This window comes from Pezoporus occidentalis, unplaced genomic scaffold (genome assembly GCF_034315485.1).
Source record: "Pezoporus occidentalis ecotype Australia unplaced genomic scaffold, CSIRO_AGI_Poc_V1 ctg12, whole genome shotgun sequence".
NCBI lineage: Eukaryota > Metazoa > Chordata > Aves > Psittaciformes > Psittacidae > Pezoporus > Pezoporus occidentalis.
The window spans coordinates 6,362,433-6,375,328 of record NW_026912994.1 but is presented as its reverse complement, the minus strand read 5'-3'; the positions used below and the strand labels follow the sequence as shown (position 1 = coordinate 6,375,328).

Genomic DNA, 12,896 nt, shown 5'->3' with positions numbered 1-12,896 from the left:
ACAGAGAATATGTAGCTTCAGTACCCCATACAGTACAGTGCCTTCTGTTGTAACTGAATTCACTATACAAAATTCAGACTCTATTCAGTGGGAATAATTGATTTTTTTGTCATCTATTTCTTCAGCATCATTCCTCACACTCTACTTGCCACTAAGACTGTTGGTTAGTTAATGTGGCAACAAAGACTGGAAGAGATCAAAGTAAAAATTCATCTCCTTATTAGATTGAGACATCTTAATCCATAGTTATTCTTTATTAACCTTCTTTTCGAGAGAAACACAGTAAGATGCACAAATCTGTGTCTTGTTAAGCCTGTTCCCTTTCAGGAAAGGAACTTAAAAATCTTTACATCCAGAAGGGATTTTAGTTTAAATTGAAACTATGAAGTTGATCAGTTTTTTATATTTTGCCCTTGACAAAAATACAAATACAACACTCATTTCAGGCAGATGAATACCTACAGTCCTCAGAGACTGAGATTGAGATGTTAAAAACCGCCTGTGGAATTTCTGCAGCCAAATCCTTTTAAAGTTAAATATGTATTTCCCAAGTTTTCAAAAACTATTCCAAAGTCCAGATTCCTAACATTCTCTCTGTTTACCTTGATGTTTTCAGTGCAAAATGGAAGAGGTTTCAAAGGTATTTTGAAAACAAAACTTATGAGAAGTTGAAGGACTTTAAACACTGATATAATATGCAGTGAGGCAACCTTAGGAAAACGATTCACCATTATGTGAATGTTCTTTCCCCAATCATTTCTGAAGCCAGAGCTGCTAGCTTCTGTTTTGCTACCAATAGCGTATTTTCACTAAAATCAACAGCAAGCAGTAATTACAGCAGGATGTGGATCAGGTAATATATCTGCATGTTTAGACTTAGGTCCCCACTCACAGTTTCTCCTGGGATTGATAATACTGCTGGGAGAATCAGAGGAAATATATGCATTTGTCTGCATAGAAAACACTATTCAAAACGCTATCCAGCAGAGCTTTAAATGGCTTTATAACATTCTGTTGATGTTCAAGAACAAAATGATTGTTCTTAATGGCTATTATTTACAGCATTTGAAGCTCAGGTGCAAAGGTGGAGTATGATGATCTGACCCTCCACACCCCCAAATGATTGGCTGGAGGGAAAATTACAATATTCAGCCAGCAACTCAGAAATAGCTGTAGTCCAGGGCATAGCTCTATGTAAGTCAACAGTTCCAGATTCATTAGCTGTGCTCATCAATCAGTACAGAACTGCACTGGGTCCTGCTGAAAGTAGGTGAAAATATTCCATGCTGGAAAATCAGATTATAGGTTGGGTTGGGGATTTTTTTTGTTTGTTTGTTGTTTTTTTTTTTTGGGTGGGGGGGTGGGTGGGATGGTTGGGTTTGTCTTTTGTTTTGTTGGTTTTGGGTTCTGGTGTTTTTTTGTTTGTGGTTTTGTTTTGTTTGGTTTTGTTGGTTTTTGCTTTTTTTTTTTTTTCCCAAGAGAACTGGATAAAATATTTCTTGATTTCATCAGAATTGCCTTTCATGTCTTCACATCTTTTTTAGGAACTTACATGATACACATCTTAGACAGAAAACGTCAAAGTCCAGTGTTTGATTTAAAAGATGTTTGTATCCCATGGACACTTAATTTCAAAAGTGGTATTAGGAATTTCTAAACCGACATTATGTAATATTGCCGACACATGGAATAATGCTGACTTTACCATTTAAAGATTCCTCTTAATCAAATGCATGCATGCAGAGTAGCAAACATGGGAATTTATAGCTGATTTGTTATTTCAGAAAGCATTAAAAGCAAAGCAAGTAAAGCATTTAAAAGAAGGAATGTAAAATTCACTAAACCACCCCTCTTGGTCATGTTAAAAAAGACAGATTAAGCTACTGGACATTTCAGTCAAGATATCTTTCCTACCAGTGGTAAAACCGTATCTTATCTACAGGTAACACAACATGACTTGAAGAAAACTACTCAAGAATTTCTATGCTCTTTGGGAGGCATCCAAAAATAAATCTGTGTCATAAGTTTATTGCACCATTATGGAAAACTGAGAATAGAACAGGCTAGGTGTGAACTCAGTTTCAGCACTCACTTCTAATCCCCACAAGGCAAAGACTCATTTCACATGACTTATGTGCAAGGATCAAAGAAACAGCACAAGCTTCTGATACTATGCCTGTAAACAGAAGGGAATGACCACAGAATCCCAGAGCACTCTTCTGTTTCCACTGAAAAGGAAGCAGTCAAAATCACTGTTACTTACTCTCTGTTGGCAGCACAGGAGGAAGTGTGGTCTTCGGCTTCTTGGTCTTCTTCTCAATAGGCTTTGAGGTCTTTGTGGATGAGGCATCTGCAATCAAAACAAATAACAATGCAAATCTTATTTAAAAATCAATAACAAAAAACCCCCCTGTCTATTAACATTAGATTGTTTGGGGTCTTTCTGCAAAGTTAGGGGAAATTGTTGTCCTTTGTCTTTTAAGACAGATTTTGTGCAAAGATTTGCTGGAGAATGTCACATTCTGAAAGGAAGAGGGAGAAGAGAGGGAGAAGTCCTCTATGAAAGCAGGAGAACTGAGAACCTGAGAAAGCAACTAGACAAGGCAACAACTAAGGTGATAGGTATATTTTAACTGAACATAACAAAGTAAAACGTGCACAAAGCTGCTTTAGGCAGTGTATGGAAAAGGGAAACAAAGGCATATTTGAAGCATCATTTCATCCAAAAGAATCTGTTGCCATGTCATGCTTCTGTTCCATTGTCTGTTTGATCTATATAGATGAACAAATTTTGAAAAGTAGCATTTCCTTTGTATGTTTAACTCTTTCCAAGAAGATTTCATTATACATTGGTTCATTCAAAATAAAAATGGCACAAAAGACACCACAGAACTCAAGTTTAATGGATTTCATTATTCTCAAGATTGCACAGCTCATACCCAGAAACTACACAGTACTGCAGGCACCCTGACATCTAAGAGACAATACAAGCTCTCTTCCATCTGTATCCCATATGACATAGACACATACAACTAGAAGGTACTACTTTTTCTACAGTAAGGTTTTCTCAGGTTGAGCATGTCATATAATGCAAGTCCTAATGAGCTCCACTTGTTAGATTATTTGATCCTGACATTTATCGTTGGGAGAAAGTTCCCAGATTTGGATTATGATCTCAGCAATAGCTGTATTAATTTATAGCTTTCAAATATTCAGCTTTCAGAGAAAAGATAATATAAATGTCATGTAACCACATATTTCAGTCACCTACTTCTAGTTTCCAGAGTGTGAAAGTTCATCTAAGTTTCCTAAAAAGTTAACAAGGAAAGACAGAACCTTCTAGATTCTGAAGTAATTCAGACCAAAGGCTGTGCTAGATCTGAGTTCAGACACTCAGATTCTACAAATTTGTCCCTGAACTAATTTGACAATGGAAGTCAAATATTAATCTGATTTGAGTCTATGGGACCAAAGGGAATATAGTATTTATGGTTACTTGTTGAGTATGAAAATCAGGTTCTAAGGTGCTGACATCACACTGTGTAGAAGGAGCAATTTTATTTGTTGTTTTAGATCACAGTTCTGACTTAAAAATAACAGTCATCCCCTCTGCCAGTCACAGACATGGGATATCAAATGTCATCTCTCCTGAATAGCTGGAGTTTGCTGTGGTGCCACTCTTCTCAGCTGTACAAAGCAGCATGCCAGTAAGAATTGGAAAAGACTGATAAGGTAGCCAATATCAAAGTAAGGAATGTGGTCATTCTGGTGTCCAACATTGCACGAGCAACAATTATATGTATAATTAATTCCTTTTCCAGCTACATGAAGACTGACTCTTACTGATGGATTTACAGGATTATACTCTTACCTTGTGTCATTCTACATTAGGAAAACTACGGTTTTCCTTTTTAGACTTCCTACCAAGTCTGTAAGACAGTTGTGAAGGCTTAGTATCCAAGATCTATGTTATTGGACTCGTTGTTTACTTTTATGTTCTTTTCAGTCACAATGGAAAGTATCAGAGTATTTATGGATGAGCTCACCAGAAGGTGAGCTGATAAAAAGCTCATTTGGTTACTTAAAGACTAAAGTCCATGTCAGTTTTAAGTCTGTGCTCTCACCTTAATGACAAAATATTTGCCCAAGGCCAAGAAAACGACAGTGTCATCAGCATGACTGAAGCTGAAAATGGGTACCTCAGTAAGCAAATTATCCGTGTTTAAGACTATGACATACAAGGGTGGTTGACTTGCTAATTTGTTTATTTTTTGCACTGTGCCATACATAGTCCTGAGGCAGACTGGTACCCAGGCTCACACACTGAATTCTTACATGCTCTTAAAGAATGAATACAGACCAGAAACAAATTTTCATGGGTTCAACTTGCTGCTCTACTAACCTTGTACAGTGGGTAGCAGGAGAACATACATTATTCCACAAAGCAGCCAGAGCCCTTGGCTCTGTACTGTCTCTCTGCTCATGCCCTTTTACAACAGACATCAAATTATGTATTGATGAAAAGTACAGAAAGGAAGGGGCAGAGTTCTTTTTTTTGTGTATGTGGTTCATAAAGGCTGGTATTAGGAAATAAAAGGGGGGAGAAGGAAGTTTTAAGGAATGTCTTTCCCGTATCCAGCAAAGTACTTACCTTCTACCAGCACTTTGCAAGCACATTCAGCTTTTCCCGCTACATTCTCAGCTATGCATTTGTATTCGCCCCCATCTTCAGGCATAGCTTTCTCAATGGTAAGTGAACAGAGTGTCCCTAATGCAAAGAAAAGAGAGATCAAAAGGATGTTATGTTGCAGTTCACAAAAAACCTTAGTGCTACTAAGGAGCAAAATGCATCAAATGATCCAATCCTTTACTACAGGTGATATTCACTGCTAGAATTTTATTTTATTTTTCTTTAAAAACTCAGCATCAGAACTGGAACCCTATTAATGCTAAAAAACATAAAACCACATTGAAAGATAAATGGAATCTTATTGCTGTTCCCTAGGATACTTAAAGCTGTCCCCTTAGCTCTAAAGTGGTTAATGGATGGGGACAGAGAAGACCCAGAGTAGAATCTCTGCTGCTGCTCGTCTTATAGCAGGGATAAGATGTCCTCACTCAGATGATTTTTTTATCAAAAGTGCTAGTAGTGTAGGACTACCGGGGCTTCTTTCAAGGGGCCATCTGCAGTATTTTGAGTCAGCCTTATCTCTAACACTCCTGTGAGCATCTACATGTGGAAGCAGACTTCACAAGCTTAGTGCACAAGTTTAAAAGTGGCACTGAGAGACATTTTCTTCTTGTTTGAAATACTTAAAGAAACAAGTGGCTGGTATTGTAAAGCATCCATTAGAAAGTTCAATATATCAGTGACAATCAAATTTGTCACTGCAACAAATCAGGTATCCCTGCCCACGGCAGGGGGGGTGGAACTAGATGATCTTAAGGTCCTTTCCAACCCTAATGATTCTATGATTCTAATTTCTTTTCTAACAGAACAGCAAAATTTGACTTAATTGGGTTTGCAGAAACAGGATGTGACATAAGCTCTGTAGTTACCAAGGGAAGCTTGGTATGACCCAAGGGAAATACATTTCCTCTTAAAAACTATAACTCTGTGAACCAAAACAGAAGCTGTTCCCAGTAGCTAGGGGATGAGGAAGCAAAATCTAATCCCTTAGGTTTACTTGCATTGCTTGGAATAACAAAGTACTTTGCTCCCCAGGGAGAACCCCAATTAAAATACTCAGGACTTTTCCCTTCAAAAATATCCCTCACCCACAGTGAGGGTGAAGTGTGGGGTTGCTTTTTCCTCATTGGAAAGCCTCGCCTGTCCCACAGTCTCAGAAACTGTGCACTTCCACCCAGTGCTGTTAGATTGTCCAGAAGTTTTCCATCCTTTACTTGTTTCTGCCACAGTAATGCACTCTACACCCTTCCTCCATTTACTTTTCTCACAGTTTCTCCTAATTAATGACAAGATTGGATAGATGATCTTTTTTTTTATACATTTCCCCCATGTCCTGAGACATAAGAAAGTTTCCCAGCATCTCTTGCTATTTGGCACATTTCTCTTTATGGTAACTAGAGGCTGCCTTCTGTCTTCCAGAGTGCCTGATCCCAGGCTCCTCATCAAATAAGTCCCTTGTGATGTGGAGATGGCACAGGTGACACTGGTCCTTGAAAAGGACATTGAAAGATCCTTGAAGAGAACAGAACTTCAGGAATTCACTTGCTCTCTTTTTCTCATTGTAAACCTGAGTGTTTATTATTCGAGACAAATCTTATAAAAACCATTCCAGAGGTTCCCAAAAAGTTTGGTTTGGCAGACACACATACAGGTTAGAAGAAAATAATTTTTTCTCTCCTCCTTGTCCTGCACAAGTTCAAGAAGCTCTACATAATGACTGTTTTCCTCCTGAGAAATTATGTGAAAACTATCTCAGAAGAGAAGCACTGACCCCTCACTCACATGTGCTGTGCTCAGCCAACCACACGGTGAAAAGAAAAGCCACACGCCTTTCCTGAGGCAACTCTTCTCCCTGAGTCAGGCTAGAGCCAAAAAAGTCACAAGCTGCTATTCCATTCCAAATGGAGGAGGGACACTAGAAAAGTATTCTTGCAGGCATCTAGCAAATATAAATTCACATGTCTCTGTTGTTTAGAGAGACAAATGGAGAGCAAGCCAAAGATAACTTTCAGTCGAAGAGTTTGGATAAAGCTATGTAAGATGGTTAGGAAAGATCACACATTAGAACCTAAAAATACTATTGCAAAGGAACATAAACTATGGAACAAAGACACATACATATGAAGAAGATCACTGGCCACCTCACTGCAGGAAGGAGTCTGGCTTGTAAGGACAAATGGATTGTTAAAGGACTGGAACAAAGAATTTACTTTAGTTTCTGCTGGAGTTGTCTACCTGCTCAAAAACTCTTCCTCAGCTCATTAAAGACTCAGGTGACATAAGGCCATTCGTCACCACTCACTGTTCCAGTGTTGCCTATACAGCATACTGCAGCAATGTAAGTGAACACCTTATCAGAAACACTTTGTATATACAGACAGAAACATCTGCCCCAGTGGTAAGTCATTCCCCACAGTTATACTACAATCTAGAAGCAAATGCTAGGGTTTTCTCATGATGATCCTTGACTTGCTATATGCATTCAGTGCTCTGTTAGTTTTGCTTTTCGTATCTCCACTTATTCACACTCCCCAGCAACTACATTGGAGCAGCAGAGAAAAGTAAATGGGGATTGCTGGGCTTGTTGCTACTACCCAGTTCAATGGCGGTATTCTCAGTGGAGTGAAGGGGAAATGAGGTAACTTGGGTCATTCTCCTTTATTTAGCTACTAGTTTTCATGCAACTGTTGACTGCTAGGACTTACCATGAAGTTGGACAATGGCTTAAAAAGTATGAACCGGGCTGGGCCAGAAGTAAGATGGCAGAATGAGGGACTACATGTCTGTAGAAACCTCATTTTCTTAGAAAGCCAGAAAAAAAAAACAAACCAAACAGGCAAAATGTAATGAGATTTCATAAGGACAGGAAACTCCCCAGTAGGCCTATGTTCTGTGATCTAGACCTACAGTCAATTCCCGGGGCTTGAAGGCCAAATGTCTTTCAATGAAGTATTTGGTATTTCCTTTGAAGAACCCCTTCATGACCTGAAAAAATCTTATTTTCTCACAATTACAAGAAAGCCCAGACTGGTTACTCAAGTTGGATATTCTGAATCCTGCCCCTTCACAAATCCAAGTCAGCTAAAAGAATCTGTTATCCACTTTTCCCCCCATCCCTCTAACATTTTTTTAGGAACCAGTCCACAGAGAGCCTTTAAAACACTGTCACAAATTGCAGAATTGGAGTAAAAATGAATACTGGGATCTTCCACTTAGACATTCGAACTGCTGCAGCTCTAGAAAAGACCTTAACAGCCACAGAAACTGACAGATTACTGAAGGCTCTGGTTTAGATACACAAAACCTTTCCCTTGAATTTTAAGCTATTAAAGGATTTTCTGACTTAGTCAAAAATAGTGCAAGCCAGTTTAAAATATCTCTGGGCTTCTGCATTCTTTCCATGAAACTCTACAGAAAGTCAACTTCAGATATAAAACTAATACACAAACCAACAAAAAGCAGCTCCTAAGTGTAATTCTCTGCACGGTCATCTAGCTGGCCAACCTCCTGACTCGTATCGATGGTACAGACTGACATTCATGTCTTTCTCATCTTTATCCCATGGGATAAAGAAGTAGTATGGAGGGTTTAGACAATATTAATAAATACTAGGCTGTGAGGAATTGTGCCTAGGAGCCATAATGAATTTGTTAAGGAACTTGTTGGCCCACAGTATTAATTTTCTAAGAAATCACAAATTGTCTGGGGAAGTAGGAGTATGTTCTAGTGTTACAGACTTGTTTAAAAATGGTAAGTGGACTGATCTGGAAAATACTGGCTATAGTTACAACAACAACAGGCAAAGCAGTGAAAAAACTCAGGTGAGTTTCAGAGAAGAAAAAATGTCAAATCCAATTCTTGGCAAGGGTTTTAAGCTTTAAGGAAAACAATTTGAGAAACTTACTTTCATTATTCATGAAATTACAGATTTAATTGGCAAATGTATCTGTGTAAATTGTCTTTACTGAAGTCTTTGTGTTATCTCACATTATTATGCTTGTCATTAATGCTATATCAGTATGTTAATTACATTTATTTAGGAAGACTTCAAGCTGCCAAAATAAAGATCTCATGAAGAACTCACAATAGGAAATCATCACTTGGTATGTTGCTGGTGGACTTCCTCTGTGATCAGACTAGGACCAAAGTTATTTATCATTTTAATCTGTGATGTAGAGGTATTCACAAATTAATTTTTAGGAACTTACAGATGATAGAAACAGTGTTGGAAAAGTTAAAAGACAGAAAGAGAAAGAAAAGAGGGCAGTCCTCGTAAACCATCTCATTTACCTGTTAAGCTGAGTCCTATTCACTCAATGACAAGCATCCATGGGCAGCAAAGGGATGGTCTGTTTTCAGAAGCTTTAAGGGTTTAATACACAAGTAACAAACATGAGCTTCACTGTCGTGAGGTTGAAGGGGGACTGATATCCTCTAGTAAACACACTGATAGGAAGGTGACCTCTGTCTCACTGATGGTGATACCAACATATGTTTCTGCTGCCTGTTTTCTAAGTAAGATAATAAAACAACAAATGGCAGCTGAAGAAGAGGTATTAAAAAGAAAAGAAAAGAAAACAAGCCCAAGCCTTCAAGGGCTTAGTAAAGTGCATTACAGAGAGAAAGTTAGTGACAGTTTTACTCGTCAAGTTTTGGACTCTTTAGTTTAGCAGAGAAAGGTAACAAGTGTATGGAAGAAGAAAATCAATAATTGACATTAGAATTAGACACTTTTTTTTTCGTGATTTAAAACGAGAGCACTTATAAGAACAATTAGATGCTACAAGAAATTACTAGTGATAATAATAAATGTCTTTTTTTCTACATTTAAACTTATACTACATGCATTTCTGGAAGAAGGATGATTTAGACAAAAAATGGCAGTACAGAGGGAAATTCTGTGGCACGTGACGAACATGAAGTTGTGTCAGAACTGATGGTCAACAATCTCTCTAGCCTTAAACTTTCTGAAGAAGCTTTTTGAAGCTGCAGAATCCACCTGCTTTCAGCAGTTATGTAATTAAACACCAAACTCTTGCTCAAAGTCAATTAGAAGGAAATGGAAAGAGTTCCAGATCCTCATTAGACTGACAGACACAGACACAGACACAGACTTGAAGAACTGACAGGAAGATTTAGGAGTTGTGTTGAATCACAAGAAAGTTGTTAAGGTATTATTGCTAACAAGATTACCAACTCTTTTTGCTGCCAAGATACTTAGGAAATTAAAAAATGCTGTCTTACACAAAGCAATACAAACTTTGGGCATTTTCTAAGCTATACCACCACTGCTACCTGAACCTATAGTAAGAAGTTCTTCTAAAACCTATATAGTCACATGGTATTAAGTCTACTCCCCAGAAACCCAGCAAGCTGGCTTAAAAAATGGCAGGTTTGCAGTTTCGGGCTTCTATTCATTGTCAATTCTCCTCAATTCTCCAGTCTAGTAAAGATGCCAGCTTCTGAACCCCTTTCACTGTCATCTTCTAGAACAAATTTTGAAACCATGCAAAAATTTTCTATCAATTTTCTATTCAAGAGTGTGTCACATAAGAGGGCACTAGCAAAGTGCACTGCTATGCTGAGTTCTATATAATATTAAAACAAAATGGTTCCTGCTCTCAAAAAGTTCTTTGTGTGAGAAAGCTTGTTCTACTCAATCCTTATATGTCTAACTCCACTGTAATGCCTGCTAGAGCCTTCTTAAAAACCCCCAGTACTCTCTCATATTAAAATTAACTGCTTCTTGACCATACACCATCTCACCTGCCTGTATAAATGCATAATGCTCTACTTTGTGAGTACCTTCTTTTGTCTTTTTCTGTACAGTTAATGTTTATTTTGAGATTTCACAGGCAAAACCCACATTAATATCAGTCTGAGGAATGTAGATAACCATGCTCTGACAAGTGCTTAAAAGAAGAAAAATACAAAATCAAAACATTAATAAACACCTACGAGATCAGACATGTTCATAAAAGAAAAATGGTGTTAGAGATCACTTTGTCATAAAAATGATACTTTAAGAACAAATCACTCATGCCATCAACTGACAGGATACTATTTGGGGAATTATTAAAAGACTGATATTTCAAAGGGAAACAAACCTGTATTAATAGTTGAAATGTAAAATGGAAGGAATGAGACTGATCTTAGCTATGTTGTGATTGTCGCATTCAGTATAATGCTGCCCAGATTCTGCCTTCTAATTGCTAATTTAAACTTAACCCTGGAATAAAATAATATATTGCAAGCTCTAGATTAAGTACTAGAATACAGCACAAATACTGCATGAATATGCCTGAAGATTAAGGTCTTTTTTGGAGCAGGAATTAATTTTCCGTTTGCCAAAGACCACACCAATCAGTAGTTATTCTGATCCTGGTGTTTGAATTCAGGCTTCTCTGATGGTACCAAAGTGGAGCTAACAGCCATCCTTCTGTTGCACACTAATGTAGTGTTAGCTCCTTCAGAAACAGAGGAGACACGTGCATAGAGTTGTTTCTAACAGGTAAAGGGCCTTACTATAAGCTAGGACAAATATGCCAGGGAAAGTTACTTTCAGTGGGTGACTACATAAAAGCACTAGTCATTTTGCCTACCCTGTGAACTTCTTACACACAAGTATCCTTTTAAGCCTGCCCTTCTTGGCGAAATATGCCACTTGTTTTATCAGGTGGGCATGTTCCCAAACCAGATTTTATGTATTTACCTTCACAATACATGTGGCACCAGGAGATCAGCAAACTGCTATCTCCTTTTGCTTTCTGGCAATGACAGAGAGGTTGAATTAAATTTCCAAAAGACAGGTACCTGGCATTCTGCAGATTCATGTATTACTTTCATTGAACAGTTTGTGGGCCAGTAGCCCACATTAAGATGGGCTTGTAGTATATGAAGCAGATAGACATGATTCACCCTAGATAGAGGATTTCCTAGTATCCAGCTCACTAAGAACAAGTAAGTCATTGTTCTGTGAGATACATCTGGAAAATTTTCCTTAAGTGAGAATTAGTGGTCACCAACGAACATCACAGTGGCACAAAAACAGTTGGTGAAATAGCTATAAACAGACCCAGTCTATACACTTTCATAGTGGATTTTGCTGTTGAACACAAGAGGAGCAAGGTCATACTAAAGAAATAAAAGGTAACTTTGCAAGATCTAAACCTGTAACTGTGAGCTCAGTCCCTTTGCTGTGAATTCCCTCCCTTCCCCACAGAATCAACCTTCTTTTAGCTGAGGATGACTCTAGGGGATTATCTGCAGAGCCCATTAAATACTGCTCTAAGGTTGGACAAAAGCACTGCTACTGAAGGATGTGACACCTGTGGCATGATGAACCTGTCTTTTCAGTATTTGGTGCAAAAGATAGAATCTGGGATTTTGGCATTGGGCTGCTGAGTACTGCATCTAGTTTTAATGTTCTCTATGTTTAAAGCTCCTCCAAAAAGTTTCTATGAGACTAATCCATACAGTTTCTCTACTGAACAGCATTTCCTGATATTCATCCTGAATTTGTTATTTCTCAGTTCTAGTCTGTAGCTGTAATTATTCCTTTTCCTCCCTTGGTTACTTCAACTTGAGAGGTGGACCTATGTGAACCTGATGTTGTTCAATGGGGCCAAGTGCAGGGTCCTGCACCTGGGTAGGGGCAATCCCCAGTATCAGTAAAGGCTGGGTGATGAAGGGATTGAGAATACCAGAGGAGAAAGACTTGGGAGTACTGGTGGATAAGCAGACAATGTGTGTTTGCATCCCAGAAAGTCAGTTGTATCATGGCTGCATCCAAAGAAACATGGCCAGCAGTTCAAGATAGGCTGATTCTGCCCCTCTACTCTGCTCTGATGAGATCCCACCTAGAGTACTGTGTCCACCTTTGGAGTCCTCAGTACATCACAGATATGGACCTGCTGGAGAGGGCCCAGAGAAGGGCCACAGAAATGATCAGAGGGCTGGAAACCCTCTCTTGTGAGGAAAGGCTGAGAGAGTTGGGGATTTTCAGCCTTGAGAAGACTCTGGGGAGACCTTATTGTGACCTTTCAGTTCTCAGAAGGAGCCTATAAGAAAGATGGGAAAAGACTTTTTAGCAGGGCCTGTTGTGACAGGGCAAGGGTAATGGTTTCAACCCAGAAGTACAGTTTTAAACTAAAAGAGGGAAGACTCAGGCTGGACATGAGGAAAAAAGGCTTTTATAATGAGGGTG

General features: G+C 38.6%; 1 protein-coding gene across 4 annotated transcripts in view; it reads right to left on the bottom strand.

Moving 5' to 3' along the window:
* MYLK (myosin light chain kinase) overlaps nucleotides 1-12,896 on the bottom strand; it is a 227,777-nt gene that overhangs the window by 61,017 nt on the left and 153,864 nt on the right. For all 4 annotated transcript variants that reach the window (XM_062607068.1, XM_062607070.1, XM_062607069.1 and 1 more), the window contains 2 exons: nucleotides 4,652-4,768; nucleotides 2,264-2,350 (listed from right to left, as the gene is read on the bottom strand). In XM_062607068.1, the coding sequence (XP_062463052.1) occupies nucleotides 2,264-2,350; nucleotides 4,652-4,768 (204 nt within the window). The remainder of the gene's footprint in view (nucleotides 1-2,263; nucleotides 2,351-4,651; nucleotides 4,769-12,896) is intronic.